At 40.7% G+C, this 16,514-nt stretch overlaps 1 protein-coding gene across 1 annotated transcript in view; it reads right to left on the reverse strand.

Moving 5' to 3' along the window:
• The window catches only part of spock1 (SPARC (osteonectin), cwcv and kazal like domains proteoglycan 1), a 118,737-nt gene that overhangs the window by 19,262 nt on the left and 82,961 nt on the right, over positions 1–16,514 (reverse strand). Inside the window, exons 5-7 of the mRNA XM_073487147.1 lie at positions 8,950–9,064; positions 4,511–4,643; positions 658–778 (exon numbers count right to left, since the gene is read on the reverse strand). Of these exons, the coding sequence (XP_073343248.1) occupies positions 658–778; positions 4,511–4,643; positions 8,950–9,064 (369 nt within the window). The remainder of the gene's footprint in view (positions 1–657; positions 779–4,510; positions 4,644–8,949; positions 9,065–16,514) is intronic.

Consider the following 16,514-nt stretch of genomic DNA (forward strand, 5'->3'; position numbering starts at 1 on the left):
AACGATAACAATCCATCCTTTCCTACGCTGCTTTCCTTTAGATTGCATTTCTCCTCCAGAATCTCTCCATCCATCTACTGAAATCCCATTTTCATGACAAACAATAAGACACACACACTCACTCCGTCACTGCTCCCTGTAGCTGTCAGAAAACTGGTGGGAGTGCGGAGGACAGGGGAAGGGGGTGATGGGAGGGGAAGAAAATAACATGAGTAAGGGGAGAGGTGACAGGAAAGGAATGGAAACACGGTGAATCACCGGAGAATTTGAGGGATTACCTGTGAAGTGTTTTTGTGTGTGTGTATGTGTGTGTGTGTGTAGTCATAACAGTGTGTTTGTGAGGCATCCACCTGAACCTGAAAATGGCTAAAATACAGATAACCTTTTCTCTGTCTGCGCATTCATTCCTTTGTGTAGCTATTCTACCTCTATCTACCCATCCAAGCATCCACATGCATACATCCATGCATACAGCCATACATATTGTCAGAAAAAAAACTTTTGACGATTACTAATGATGTAAAACCCCAAACAACAAGAAATCTCACCTAAATCCAAAGATGTTGTGAGTGTTGTCAGAGTGAAATAGCTAGCAGTTACCCAAACAGAAAGCTACTAATCAGTTTATTTGCGTGAAGAAAGAGCTGCCGTACTCACCGGCCTTTTCAGTCTTATGTGGTGGTTTGCTGAGCTCCTGACCAGGCAAACAGGGACACAGCCCATCACATTTTAGTGAGATCGTCTTCCCAGAGAGGCAGCTCTGAAACTCCAACTTACACTGTAAAAAAACACAAAGAAACATAGGTAATGGAGCATTGATTTCACAGACTGACTTTAGATCAGTATACTTGTCATGGGGCGTACTCAGCATGTCAAAACAGTTGTATATTTTCTGCTGTTGGTCTCCAGAAAAACAACCCCGATGATGACATCAGGGTTAGCTTAGTACGACTCGACGGATGTAGACTGTGGGTATAAGCCTGGCATTGGCCAACTATTTTAGCTGTCATTCTCCTCTCCTTTTGCTTTCTGCTTGTTAGAGTTTTCAAACTCTTTAAAACTTTAAACTGATCGCTTTGAATATAAACAAGCTAGCAGCTGTTACCTTTTTTTTTGCATGGATTTAGGCATAGAAATGCTAAGGCTCGCCTCCCCATGTGTAAATGTTCCCCCCGTCACTAGTTTGCAGGGGCACTGTTGTTGCATCCTGGGAACTGAGCGGCCCAAGACAAATGTGGATGGTTTAAAGAAATGCAAACGAGATACGATTATTTTTCCTCCAAAAGCAGAATGATAATGGGTGCAGTCAGATCTCTTTTCAATTCTGGCACAGCGTTGTGGAAATAGGTGTGACTAGGCGAGACTTAAGTTATCTTAAGTCTCGGCTTGGCTAGCTTGGCCTTGGAGACTACACTGTAAAATCTGGCAGAGGGACTTTATCTATTATCTCAAAATTACCAAGTAAAGTAGACTAATAATTTTAAGTTGTTAAAACTTTTTAGCTCTTACAACTTAAATTAAATAGTCTACTTTACTTTGTAATTTTAGTTTAATTTTACAGTGTACAAACACAGTACACATAAAACTTTATTGGAGTGAAAAAATGTTTCAACCCACCAGGAACTCCAGGTCAAAATATTGCCATTTTTCCTTTGTTGAAAACTACAAGACAGTGAACACGACTACCTTTCTGAAGACTACAAATACATGTGGAGTTTAGAAGACATGGACAAGTCATTGGAGGCCTAGTCAGGAGGTTGCATTATGGGAAGTGTAGTGTCCATTTTTTTGGAAGTTGGCCATAATTGAATCTAAAAGTCAGGCTTTTTTTGGGATTTTCAGCACTGATTTTGACTTTTTTTTTTTTTTTTCAAATCTGCTTTTCTTTATGGAAGTGTGACGCTTAACTGGACCACCTCTTTACCCCTCCTACAGAGAAAGAGTAATGAATTCTACAGGATGTAAGTTATAACTTTGCTCTCAGTATGTCAATACAACAAAAACTTTGAATATGAAACTTTCTTTGTTGAGCTGATTAAGGGAAAGATTTGCTGAGACAGGATTAGTCATTGATCTTCGATGAACAGATGCATCCATTAGGCAGCCATGTAGACACCATTAGACACAGAGATGCCCAGTGACATTCTATTATACACGGCAGTACAACCCTAATGCAATGCATAAAGCAAGTTGGACTACATCAGAATGTAATTTAACACTATAAATCTCATTTCAGGTAAGTGAGGGGTAAGAAATTGTTTGGACTAGTTTGGGGAAAAAAATCCAATTACAAGATCCTTCCAAGAGGAATAATGAAAACTGAAATGAGTTATGTAAATTCTGTTTGCGAGATGATGGCAATGCTTTGTCAGGGTGAGACCATGACTGTGCATAAACACCTATACACATATCATGCCATACACAGGCTTAGCCTTCTCCTGCCAGCCACTTTCATTTCCCATGTTCTCATTTAAATCCGTCTTTTCCTCCCTGTCACCTCTCTGATAGCGCTGCTAATGTTGCTTAATGAAATTTGTTGACAAAGGAACAGCGCTCTGTCCTGTTCTCAACATATTGAATTAGCTGTCTGAGGAGGGAGGAGGTGAGAGGGAGAAGAGAGTGAGAGGGAGTGAGAGAGAAAGCCCAGAAAATGGATGACCTCCCCCAGTCACTGTCAGCACACTGAGAGGCCCCATGAATCTTTATGTTTGTCTCTCTCCAGGGGTTAATGTGGTTTTGATGAAACAGTGTTTTAACACCTGACTTGGTGGAGTAAAAATAGAGGGGAGGCGAGGCGAGGCGAGGCGAGGAGAGGAGAGGAGAGGAGAGGAGAGGAGAGGAGAGGAGAGGAGAGGAGAGGAGAGGAGAGGAGAGGAGAGGAGAGGAGAGGATGATTTAAGAGGGGGAAAGTAATGGACTTAACTTAGTGGGCTGAAGCCTCTCAGGAGATGAGAGCACTGTCCTCTTAATAGGATATTGAGTGTGTGTGTGAGAGGATGTGTGTGTGTGTGTGGTTACGATGAGGGAGGCATGTAATGTAATAATAAAACATGAATAAGCTTGAGACCAGCAGCTCACTGGTGAGCAGAGTTTAAGTTGTGCCACAGGGACCCATCACTCCACCAACTAACTGAACCCCTCCAACTAAATTACCACAGAGAGCAGAGGGACTTCCCAGGCCTCCCTTCTCCTTTGTTCCTGCTCTTGTTACTCCTTCAACGCTTCTCCTCCTCAGCACAGCTTCAGGCAGGTAGGCCATTAGGAAAGCCTATGTCCTTACTTACTCATACACGAAGAGTGAGAGCTCCCAATCTCCGGCTGTTTCATACCTCTGTGTTGGAGGCTTAACCCTGAAGTGAAAGCAGCATGATCGCAAAATGTCTGGAAGTCCATTCGGTTCCTGCAGGGCTGAGCTGAAAATCACGCCTGATGTGCGGACAGACAACAGGAAAACATGACCGCGGATGAACTCTGATGTTTGCTTTTAATGATTCTGTCCCCTGGATGTTTAAAGAATGTCCCTGACTGTAACGCTGCAATGAAAAAATAACACTGAGCTGGTCACAACAGTGTCCTGAAAGCACATACCTCACTCAACTTTGCCAGTATTTGTCTCACAAACACTTTGATTTCAGCTGTGCAAGATACTGAAGAAACGTCTTACGTTGTACATTTGTACGAAGCACCTGTGTATTTGATACTGCTTCACCTCTGGCAACCACAAAATAATACAAATATAAATGTGGATGTCAATAAGCATTCACAGTCTGTTAGACCAAGGACAGACCAGACACAGACCAGTGCTTCACTCCTTTATGTCTTTTTCAGCCACATGATTTAAACTCGACGGTCTGGCCTCCATCTGCTGATTTCCTTCTTGAGTAATCATAAAGGTTAGACATTGCCTCTCTTATCTCCTCTATCATGACATGTCATTGTTAGTTTATGTAATTTAATCAATCTGAAAATGAGATTATGCGCAGAGGTCAGTGGCTGGAAATGTTGCTGGAGTCAGATGAGAAGGTGGATTTTGGAGATCATTTCCCCAAATCATTCAGGGATGATTTTTAGCTGCTGGATATACCTCTGATAGATGACCCTGATCTCAGCCATTTCTTTAAAAGATGGAGAAAAGTAGTGCTGAAATCATCACAGTGGAGGAAGACAGGAGTCAATATATAGATATTAAAAATGGGACAGCAGGAAGAGAAGAGGAGGCAGAAGAAAGACGGGGAAGCAGATGAGCGAAAAGGAGACCGAAGAGTATAATTTAAATATTAGCTATCAAGAAAAAGAATTCAAATATTTACACCATAAATTATACAACTCAGCTCTTCAAGTGCTGTTGTATGCCTTGAAGCAATCCTGTCATCGCTTTTATGGATGAAAACAAACAGAATTTTTGATAAATAATGAAAACTAAGCACTTTAAGTAAGAGTAAAGTATTGAAAGACAGAGGAAAACAAACGTGAAACTTAAAGAGAGATAAAAGCAAAAGGGAAATCTCACCTTGGAGGAGTAGGTGTGTCCATCAGATCCACACACAGGACTTGTCTGGAGTGCCGAGCAGAGCCTGCATTTCCCATGGGCGCCCGCTTCAAGCCGGTGCTTGTGGCCTGCACTGCCTTTCCTGGGTTTCACACTAAGAGAGACGGAATGAAGGGGAGACAGTATGTAAAGTGCATTCATGTGGTGTCAGAATAGTCGGAAAAATGGGTTCCCAATTTGGAAAATTCAAGTGAAAGGCCCCTGAAGTTGGATCAACAACTTGGAAATTCAGTGAAAATGTTAAATCTGATTAATTTCAGAGATTCATTCATCAAAATTTGGAAATTACTCAGTGAAACGAAGTCTCTTGCACATACATGAAAACACAAAACATACAATGATATCTACAGCTCTTGAAACCAACTCCTCTCTAAACTATATATAGCTTTTCTCACATTACTCTCATAAATTTATGTATGAGAGAAAATTGAAGAGCTGTAATAACTATTCAGGCAGGATTATTATCCAAACTAGCAGAATCAGTTTTCTACACAGCAGAAAAGTGTTTGTGGTTGTCAGGGTCAGCTGAAGCAGAGTGAATCCTGATTGGTCCGCAGAGGCCTTTTCCATAACGGGTGTAATTAAGTTTGATCCGAATCTTGCAGCAATTTTCTATCTAAGTGCTCTCAATGAAACCACTGCTGCCTTCTGATCCATCAAGCAGAGATGCAATTAGAGCCAGTCATACTCTTTACAGAGAAACATTCTGGACAACAATAAATGATGCAAAGTGAACATCAACTACTGAAGTGAAGAGGTGGACAGCCATACGTCTTTCACATCTGTGCTCTAAAACAGCCCAAACCTTTTCCCTTAGAGGGCCAAAATTGAAATTTAATGGTGGGCCGTGGGCCAAAAGCAAACATATGGAAGCCCATTTCTGCCAGTTAAAGAAGATAAATTGATGAAAACTTAGCCTTGATGAAAAATAAAGTTCCCATGGTAAATCATCATTTTTAGATGAATGTTGACTTTTTTTAAACCAATAATTATGACTTTTTATCTCATAATGATTACATTTAAGTCATGATTATAAATTATCAGTGGAATATTTTACATTTATGGGATTTTTTTTCATTAAGCTTAGTTTTCATCTTTTTTTAATCTTGAACTGGCTGAAATGAGCTTCCATACAAATGCCTATCGTCTTATGATGCAAAATGGTACTAGGGTGCAAATATCCCTTAATTGATTGACTTGATTATGAAAAAAATACTAATAATTAAGGATCAGGCTTTATTTTTATGAAACTGTATTACTTGCATTAGGCTAATTTAAGAGCAAAATTAAGACTGACGCAACACCACAGACCAGTTTAAAATATCTCTGGCAAACCAGGCCCTGAATTAGCCTTAAAGCTTTGTATAAGGCTAAAGTCAAACAGTTTCGAACATCACATTAAGCAAGAGTTCACTGTTCAGTCCCTTGGTAGAGATCTACACTCTGGTAAAATACAAGACTCAAATCCCAGGCAGCGTGTCAGCCGCTTCCTTTGTTCTTTAAAAGTGTCACACTTTCCGACAGAGCCACAATCATTGTCACGGCAGATTAGATATGCTCACTGCACTGATAAATAAAACAGTGCTGCCAGATAAAGTGAGATTAAGGTAACGATTAAACTTGCAGGTTGATGTTTGAGACGTTTCCCTTCATCTCCCCAATCCTGTACTTCTCTTCCTCTCCTATCAAGTACTCTTTGCATAAATGCAGTGAAGTATGTGCTGAAGTTATTAGTGTGATTTGAAGGGCAGGGGGTTACTTGGCTTGGGAAATTAGTGCATGGATGACAAACATTTAGTGAGAGAGACAGCTACAGAGAGAAGAGTGGACAGATGATCTTTAGATATATTAATCTTGAACAGAAACAAGAAACTGATCTCTCTCTCTCTCGCACTCTCTCCTTCATATACCACTGTGCTTCACCCCTGCTGAGAGCCTCCATGTTGCACTAATCTGGAAAGGCTCTGAATTGACAGCATTGCAACCCCCTCGCAGCAGGAAAGAGGTGTTCACAAATTAACACTGCAAGCCTCCATAATGTTGTTTATGTATTATAGCTTGCTGCTAATGTAGATGTACAAGCCTGAAGCCAAAACATAATCGCCCAATAAGGGAAGTCAAGAAGTATAAAACCACTTGCATCAGTTTCAAGAAGAGGAGGTAAACATTTTGCCTGAGACGTTAGTGTGCTGACAAAATCAAATAGTTTGTGGATTTTAGGAAACACAACAGTGATACAAGAGTGTGTACAGGGCATCGTTAAAAAGGCTATTTTGTTATAGCAGTGAATAACATCATTCTCATATTACATGTATGTATCTCACATAGCCACATAAAGATACATTACCTCATGCAAACAGCTGTGTTAAAAGAAAAGGATAGTATGAAATAAATGTTGTGTTTCCTTCACTTGCTTCCAAAACAAATGCAGATAGAGATCTTTGCGCAGGAGGCGGTGCTGCTCATACTGCTTTTGTCCACAGGGACCGCCAGAATCAACAAAAGAGGAGTTCTTTGTAGCTGCTTTAACTTTTTTGTCTTGAGAGCAACAAAGTTTAGATTTGCCCTCTGAGAGGACCCTGAATCAGTGTTATGCTAATTACTGCAACTAATTTAACTTGTAGATCAAATAATATCATGGTCCAAAGCTTCAGGGAGTGACGCTGTTCGGGAAATACAAATTTCAGGTGAATAGTTTGACAAATTAAGCAACAAATAGGACGTGAAATTAATGCAATACAAAGAAAAGTGTTAAAACCAAGTATCTTGGAAACTAATGACTTGAGGAAATCAATTAAACCCAAGACAGACAAAAAAACATTCAGATGTCTTTTGGGGGGAAATGCTTCTTGAACTGAAAAATTGAAAAACCTTCAAATTGGCAACGTAACAAGGTTGACAACACAAACAAATTGGATGCTGACAGAGTCCAAAGAGCAAAAAGATAGTTTCATTGAAAAGACTTGGCGTTGAGAATATGTGTCTGTCACTGAAGCAGATTGCATTCTTAAACACAGAATACAATTTTGTTGCATGTTTCTGCTGGGTGTGATTTATCTAACGTGTCCTGAGAGTCTTTAAGGTACTGAAATCAACTTTGCATAGTTACTTTGAGTTACAGGAGTTGACTCCAACTTGATAATAATTCCATATTCTTGTCTTGTGTTAAAGCAGCAACAACTCATTCGTTGTTCTAACACTTAACCTGAATCAATGCTTATGTTGTGTTTGGGGCCCTCTTTAACAGCTAAAAAAACATGCTTTATGATTTCATTGTCTTGATGCTTCATGACTTCTTTTCCAATTGATATGATAATTGCTTATGAACATGATATTAAAGCGATGACATGTTTCTGTTTGCTACAGAACATCTAGGATTACTGCTGTTTGTGTTCTCAGAGACTTCAGTGGTGAAATATAGTTAAATACATTGGATCATGCAGTTTTTGCTATATCTGTGGTTGGTGCTGACAGTACTTCTCACTCAGTGCTGACTTTATGTAGCTGGAGTTTTATTTCATTAGCGGTCTAAAAGAGATCACATGCATACAACACAGTTTATTTACCTATGCCATGGAGGTTATGCTTCTGTTGGTTGGTACAAGAATAGACCACATTAACATTTGGTGCAGATCCAGAAAAGGGACGGATCAGGTTTTTCCGACTTTCTTCAACATTGCGAGATTGGGCGTTTCTCAACTTTTTTGTTAATTTCTCTGGGAATAATGCTTGGATCTTTATGAAGAACATAATAAAATCTGGATTTAGTGGATTTACATAAGTTTGCATGGAGCTTAGTCTTCTCTCAGATGATATATGGTAACAAATAGGATATTGGATCAGGCTTGATTGAATTAAAGGGGCCATTCTAGTTCTATATTTGCTCACTTTTTCAACAGTGCCGTTTGTGTCAAATAGAAGAGTTACTACTTCAATACTCTTCTACCTATTGGGTTTTAATGAGGCCAGTGTAATACAAAAAGAAAATATTTGAAGTTATAAAATCAGTTGATTCATTGACATTAATTACACACAAACAGCGGTGGGATCTGGGAGACCCAAAACAATAAGAAAGCAAAATGGTAAACGGCTGCCTTCATATATCACTTTTCCCCAAAAGGCTTTACAATTTGGCTTTCACACACACACACACACACACACAAACACACACTCACACACATCGATGGCAGCAAGCTACCATACAAGAAGCTGGCCCGATCATCAAGTGCTTTGGGGTTCAGTGTTTGCCCGAGAACTCTTCGACATGTGGACAGGAAGAGCTATGGATCCAAGCAATAACCATGTGGGCTGCTCTACATGCTGAGCCGCAGCTGCCCTCTCAGTAAAGTCAATGTTAACAAAACCAGGGGTGAGTAAAATGTCAGATGACTGATTCTCACCTGTGAGTTGGCTGCTTCCGATTGGTGCAGATGGCTGTTTGGTAGTCATGGCTGACACACACCTTGTGAGGAGGGCAGCGAACCTTCAGACAGGGGTCCTTGGTAGCATCCGGACCTACAGGGAGAGATGTCAGGGTTAAACTTAATCTCTGAGCAGCACAAAATAAGTAAGTGGCAACACGCATAGCAGAAGAATCAGCATACTGTATTGCTGAATTTGAAAGTTGATGCAGCAAAACATCAAGCTGTTCTTTTGGTTTTTCACCTGGCAGATTCGTACGTTCTACTAACTGAAGCAGGCAGAAAAATAATGAGTTGGAGAGAAAGATGGAGAAGAAGAATGGTAAAAGGTATGAAGTAAACGTTGAGTTTTCCGCAGTGTGAGCTGCTTAATGAGGACTATTCTCTCCGAGCGTCGACCCCATCTTCCTCCAAATCAATCTCCTCAGTGACATTATAGCCGTGGCAGCCAGGCACAGCTGGCTGTAGTCCAGGGTGACAAAAGATCAAAGCAGCTCATTGACTCTGAGCATTGTGTCATTTCACACAAGGCTAACAGCACAAACCCACTTTTATTTTACAGACAGAGGTAAAGAGGAAAAACAAGAGGCGGAGGAGGTGAAAAAGACACAGTGGCAGTAAAAGGGAGAGACGAGCTTTCTCACTAGCAAGGCCGACACCAGTACAATGTGAGTTTAACGGTTCTAAAAAAAAAAAGAGGAAGCGTTGGATGTTAAGGATGGATGAATGGAGTGATGAACGTGAACTGAAGAAATTGTCCATTTACATCCATTTACACTGTAGATCTCAGCTTTATCTTAGATGCCCAGTCTGGCTGCTGTGCAAGCTGCACCAATGTGGAAGGAATGGCTGATAATATGGCAGAAATGTGGAGGGGGACTTGGTTAAAATGTGTGTGAAACCAGCAATGTGGCCATTCTTCTCTGTTTGGGTAAAAAACAGTGGGTCTTGAGGTGAGCAGTGGTGACGTAGGCTGAGACAGAGAGATTGTCGATGTAGTTGAAGAGACTGTCCTTCCCTTTAGGAGTGCACTGGAGACGGGCCACTGTCTCTAAAGCTTGGTTCAGATTGTGGATATAAAGATGGCTGAGGGGAAGAGTGCATTGTTGGGTACTGTGCATGAGGGAGGTGGTGGATGAGGAGAGATTTGAAGCCGGCTTTCAAGCTATGCCTATGGCGAACGGGATTCTTGGCCCTTGCAGATGGAATAATGGAAGCCTGAGATCAATCTAGACTTGGAGAGATCTCATGGGTTTGAGTGGAGGTGCTTAAAAGGCTGAGGTAAGTAAACCACAGAGAGCCAGAAGTTCTGTTGGAAAGTTAAGCGGATGTTGTAGGAGACTTCCAAATAACTTTATTCATATTTCACCTGCAAGCAGTGCCTCACGTTCACACAGTCCTGTGCGCCTGATGCGTGTTCTCATTGGCTTGCATGGGGGGCGTCACCTGTTAGAAACCTAGAAACTGTAGGCTAAAAAGTTGTTGATTACCCTAATCTTTGCATTAACTTCAAGGTTAATCTTGTCCAACTTTTTAGGTTGCTGCAACGGTGCAATAAAGAACAAAGCGTGGTCTGTTGTTGAGAAAAATTGAGACAAACAGGACAGGAAGGGTTAACCAGGTAGAAGTAGGCTTCACAGGCGATTAGAGGTCTGGTTGAAGTGCGGCCCTGTTCCTGAACCAGTTACTCTCATTAGTTCAAGTGAAGTGAGAGACATGTCAACATCAGGCAGTGAAGTGGTGGTCATGGTGAGCCTTTCAATCACAAAAGCTGTACTGGATATGTATTAAAGAAAGATAAAAGGCCTAACAAAGAACAAAAGCAACAAAAAATAAAAAAGCAGATAAAATGAGATCAAAAACAAAGTCGCTTTAAACCACAGACAGAGACCACATGCAATCACCATGGATAACTGAGTAAAAATGATTTCAAATCCCAAGTTAATTAAGACTGAACACAGAGTGTATAGATCAAAGCGTTATGTACAAGTCATTAGCATGTGGCTGCTAACATCATAAAAATGAGAGTGGCCTTGTCTCCATTAGAGGCCTAATGGGTTGTGTTTGAGCCACAGCTGGCATCTGCTGAGAACATCAACTAGTTTCTGACCTGATCGCACACTGCGCTGCTGTTTACATGTGTGTTTATCAGCGTTAAATCAGCCAGAGAGTCACACACGAAGGCCGGTGGTTTTCTTGTCTCAGTAACGCTGCAATCTCAACAACCATCTATAGGAATAAATAAACACATATCATTTTTTAACATAACTCTGAACATATCTGGAGCTGTTAGAGGATATGGGAGAGCTTTCTTTATCATTGAGGTATAAGAAGGAACACACACAATAAAGATGGTGAAGCTTAGATAGTCTCAAGGGAAGAGATTCATAGTACGCTGCACACATCTGTCATAACTGAGCAACACACTCGTTTCCTTACAATCTGTAAAACACATACACAGATACAAAAACACATTAACCAGCCTGCATGCCCTCTGATATTCCCCAGAATGCAGAGCGACGATATGTCAACCTTCCTCCTGATAGCTGTCTGCTCTGCTGTGTGTTTCCATCGCCTGCTTATTTGGGCCTGTCCTCACCTCCATCTATCAGTGCTGGAGGAAACCCATCTTATTTCACTTCGCTGCAAAATGACTTTATCACTGCGAGGAAATGAAAGATGAAGGGAGAGGGCGAGAGAGAGGAAGGATCGGATGGAAAAAAGGAGGCTCGTATCTGGTTAACAGAGGATTGGAGGGCAATTTAGGATTAGTGCGTGACCTCCACTCTCAGACAAATTGGAAATCAGACACACACATGCGAATGAGCAAGTTTATCCACATACTGTACACGCACTGATACACAGAGCGTCACATATAGATGATTACACTGATAAAACTTTTTCATAAACAGCAAAAAAAAAAAAAGTTAATTTGGAGGGACAATAATGCTGTGAATGTGAAATCGTTTTAAGCTGACATGATTTGAATATTTATGGCATATAAAGGAGGAGAGGAGAAGAGAAGAGAGGAGAGGAGAGAAGAGAAGAGAAGAGCAGGGGAGAGGAGAGGAGATGAAAGGAAAGGAAAGGAAAGGAAAGGAAAGGAAAGGAAAGGTAAGGAAAGGAAAGAGATGAAGAGGTGGATGGAGGCAGGGAGGAGAAGCGAATGGAAGAGTGTAGGGTGAAAGAGAGTCTTATCCATCTATTTAAAGCTTGAGTGAGCAGCACTGGCGGTTAAACCAGCCAATCAATTGTAATGCAGGAGCACTGCAGCACACTCTCGCCACCTCTCTTTCACTTTCCTCAATACGAGTCTCTCGTCTCCTTTTATCCCCCTCTCTTCTTTCTAATCTTAAGTGTGACTTTATTCTCATCCGCGTGTATGAATAAGTCAATGTGCGTGAGCAATAAAACTTGACATGCCTCCATTCATTCCAAAGTGCCAAGTAAAAACTCCTTTTCACACTCTTAACCACCTTTTTACCTTGAAAATGTTATTGATTTATGCAAATGAACAAGTTTGTCTGCTGCTGATAAGACGCTGCAAAATGAATACATGTACATGATTCGTGCCTGCATGTGTGTGCGTGAATTGAAATGAAAGTATTATGATTCCTGATCAGACACTGCTTCATGGAGGAGCTGTGAAGATGCAGTGCTTTGAAACAGGTAGCTGATAAGGGAGGGAAAGACGGGGAGAATTATAATGTATAATGTTATAATTATGGTTTCCGAGCAAGAGCAAGAGTTTTGCTCACAGACATTACAACTCATTTGTCCAGCCATTGTCCTCGGCCATATGTAAGGCTGACTGATGACCCATGGGTGCTGGGTTACCAGTCTGTAGGCGTGAGACAGATGGAGGAGTTGGCGGAGCTGTTGCTGGGGGTGGTGAGGGCACAAGACAACAACTGATCATTAACAAATGAACACAAATATCCTCAGTTTGAATGTATCGGTTAACTCTACTAATTATACACACTGAAGTGTGTTTACAGGTCTTGGGGAGTACTGCTACATACAGTATATGAAAAAAGTGACATAAAGCTTTCTGCGGCTCCAGAGGAAGCTGCATTTAATCTGATAAATTGCCTCCATTGATGTCTCTCAGTGGCTAAGCAGCGTTGTGGGTAATGTAGGCACCAGGTTTTTGAAAAGAAAGGTTTTGAAATGGAGTGTGGATTAAAATATATCTCTCGTTCTGCTGTATTGTTTTGAAACAGTTGCTAATGAGTCCAGTGGTTTTATAGGAGTGCAAAGCTAGACCAGTGGACTGCTTTTCAAAACCTGGCACCTACGTTACCCACAGTGCATTTAGCCAATGAGTGACATCACTGGAGACAATTAATCAGATTACATGCAGCTTCCTCTGGAGACACAAAAGGCTTTATACTACTTTTTTCACATATGTTGTCATACTCCCCAATATCTGTAAATGCACTTTAATGCTTATAATCGGTGGAGTTACCCTTTAGGTTGGGTACATTTACTGTTCTCCAAGCTGGAAACTGACATAGTTTAGTGCTTGTTGTCATTTTCAAAGATTTGTTTGGATAAAAACATTATTTTGTGGTGTCAAAACTTTAAATGAATGTGCAGTTTTTGGTCCGATTACTTTCAAATACTGTGAGATATTGAATACAAATTGCACGGTTATTTATGATCCATTGGATTACTTCAAAATATTGTATGCTAAAAAATTGGATGCAGCCACACAAATCTGAGCTCCACAAATCTTATTTCTCTATAAACATTTCAAATAATTTTCAATGTGAATAAATACACAGCACTGGCACAAACTAAAGGTGTACTGAGTATAATCTACAACATATAGGATGCTGTTTCTTTTTGATGTGGCTGTTTTTTTATTCAAAGGCCAAATGGAGGACTTTGCTCTTGTAACGCAAAGTGGATCACTTGTCTTGGAAACCTCCAGTTAAAAGAGCATTGGTTATCAGGAAGATTCATCCTTTTAAAATTGCCATATTTTAACGATGTTGGTAAAAAAATAGTATCAAGAAATCCTTGACAATGAAACTATAATCTAATTGCACATGTTTTCAAATCTAATCTAGGATGATTTTAGTTTTGTGATCTGATTATGTAATCCCAATTACATGTAGCCTAATACATTACAAACCAACCCTGTGCCTGTTTATTTCAATCAAACCAGTTATTGCAAATGGTAACATAGTTACATTTGGTGGGAAATACTCTTTAATGAAGCTCTCAAAGAGTCTGAGCAGCAATGAGTATTTGGCTTGGAGAATTTATCCCACATTAACATTAGGTCTTAATTTAACAATACCAAAAACTCAACACTAGAGACTCTTATGAGTTAATTGCACATCACAAATGGGTTTAATATTAGATCTGTCTAACTCTAATAGATTGGTATCTGCTGCGAGCAGAGACTTGACACATCTTGGGATTTTTTAAATTTCAGACACTGACAGATGTTTTTGATGCAGCCTTTGGTCTTTGGTTGCCAGGGCTCTAAATTGGCCACTGGTAGACTTTTCTCAAAGGGTGCTGCAGGACCACAGCTTTTGATTGACGACCTATGATTTCATCATGTTTCTCTCACGGTTGTCAGCTTTGGTCTTCACAGCGTAAATGAGCCATTAGGAGGAGGGTGGGGTGGTGAGGGGCACTGTGGCAGCAAGCAGCGTTAACAGTGATAACAGAGTGATAGTGCATGAATATGACTGGATGTTACTGGTCAGCTGCAGTGTCGTGGCCTGCTCTTTGTGCCACCTTGACAGGACTTAAAATCGTGAACAATTGAAATCACAACTCTGCAGCCACTAATTCTGTCGTCCTCAATGAGCTGATTTATTCGCACTTGAAACAAAACGACAAATCAAACACCTCTAACATAGTTGTTTGAAGCAACACAATGTTACTTCCTGGAGAGAGATAGTTGATTATTGAGTCTTATCCCAAGGTTGTCAAACTCGACGGTTTGGGTTGGACGCCAACTCGAAGTGTCAGTATTTGATGATCTGGACTCAACAATCAACTATCTCTCTCAAGGCAGTTACATCTTGTTGCTTTAAATTGCTTCATTTGTACAAACAGTGATGTAAAAGTGATCCCATGTGTATATCTATATGCAGTATCTTCAGCTGTAATCACTTTTTTTTAATTGAACATTAATATTAACCCTAGCAACATAAAGCCTACAATCTGTTTACAATCTGACTTCAAAATCTGGACTCCTCGTTGCTGCTATACATTTCACTGCTGTGTTACTTTGAAAGCGCTGCTGTTGCTGTCAGCCCAGCATCAACAGAGCTACCATCTGGTCAGATCTGCTTTTATATACTGGGGGGGGGGGGAGGATCAATATGCCTCTTGGTTGGTAGCTCATGCACAGCGAGCACAGCAAGTACATAAAAGAAAATATATTCCCTGCTGAAATCAAAACTTGCTGTATCTTAAAAAAAAGCTTCATCTGACTGAACATGAAGATCAAAGTTATCTTCATCAAGCTCATGTGAAAATGATGTGTGTACGTATCTTTCTATGAGGGATCCATTAGCCCTCTGTGCACATGTAAAGGGATATGTGGATTATATGTTCCTTGTATTCACCAGCTCTCCTCACCGTCGCACAGATTTCCCAGCAATCAAAGCTTTGTTCCCCTATGAGTAACGCCATTCTGCCCTCGCTGTTACCACAGTTACAGTGCTCTCTTGTGCACATTGTGAGTCCATTTTCATCTGTAGATGAAGTATGTTCATATATTGACTTCCATCACCTCCCTCCCTTCAAATCCACAGCTCAGAGCCCACAGGGAGCCACAGGGCAAACACAGCCATGCAGAGGAGAGCGAGGGGCATACGGTGGCATTAGAAAATTAAGCGCCACATTCTTATTCAGCTTAGTATTTCTGTGTAGATTAGAGGGGAGATTATGTCTGGATGCAGAAAAGTCAATAATTGGAAATTCAAAACCCAAGTCTTGACATTATGATCCCCTCTAACAATTTTATAAGACTGGGCTGTATCTTCCTCACGGCTGAATCAATTGGATGGTGAAGTGTAACAGATGTAAACGTGCATTGTGTTTACAAATGCACAGTGTTTTAAGAAGTGTTTCCCCGCACATAAACTTTACTTTGTTTGGCCATCTAGGTACATTAACGTTCGCTGAAGTATATTTGGCGACCAATTTTTGCATTTTCTACTTTTATTTTTTTATTTATCCGTCTGAGAGAGCAACGCCATCCACAATCGTTTAACCAGTGAACAATCTGCCCTCGCTCTACCCCACCCATCTACTGACATTCGCACATGTTCTGCAGGGACACAGAGAGAGTGAGAGAGATTGATGAACACTGGATGCAGGGGTGAAAACATCCAAAACATGAGGTCTGGTTTTTAGGCAACTTTATAAAGTCAGCAGGATTGGCAAGCCAGTAGGTCTGCATTAAGTTGGACAATTAAAGCAAAACACTACGTAGGAAAAGTTTTTAAAGCGATTCTGAAAAAGATAGTTGATTTTTGAGTCTCATTGTCAGGTCGTCAAATACACATACT

This window comes from Pagrus major, chromosome 18, assembly GCF_040436345.1.
Source record: "Pagrus major chromosome 18, Pma_NU_1.0".
NCBI lineage: Eukaryota > Metazoa > Chordata > Actinopteri > Spariformes > Sparidae > Pagrus > Pagrus major.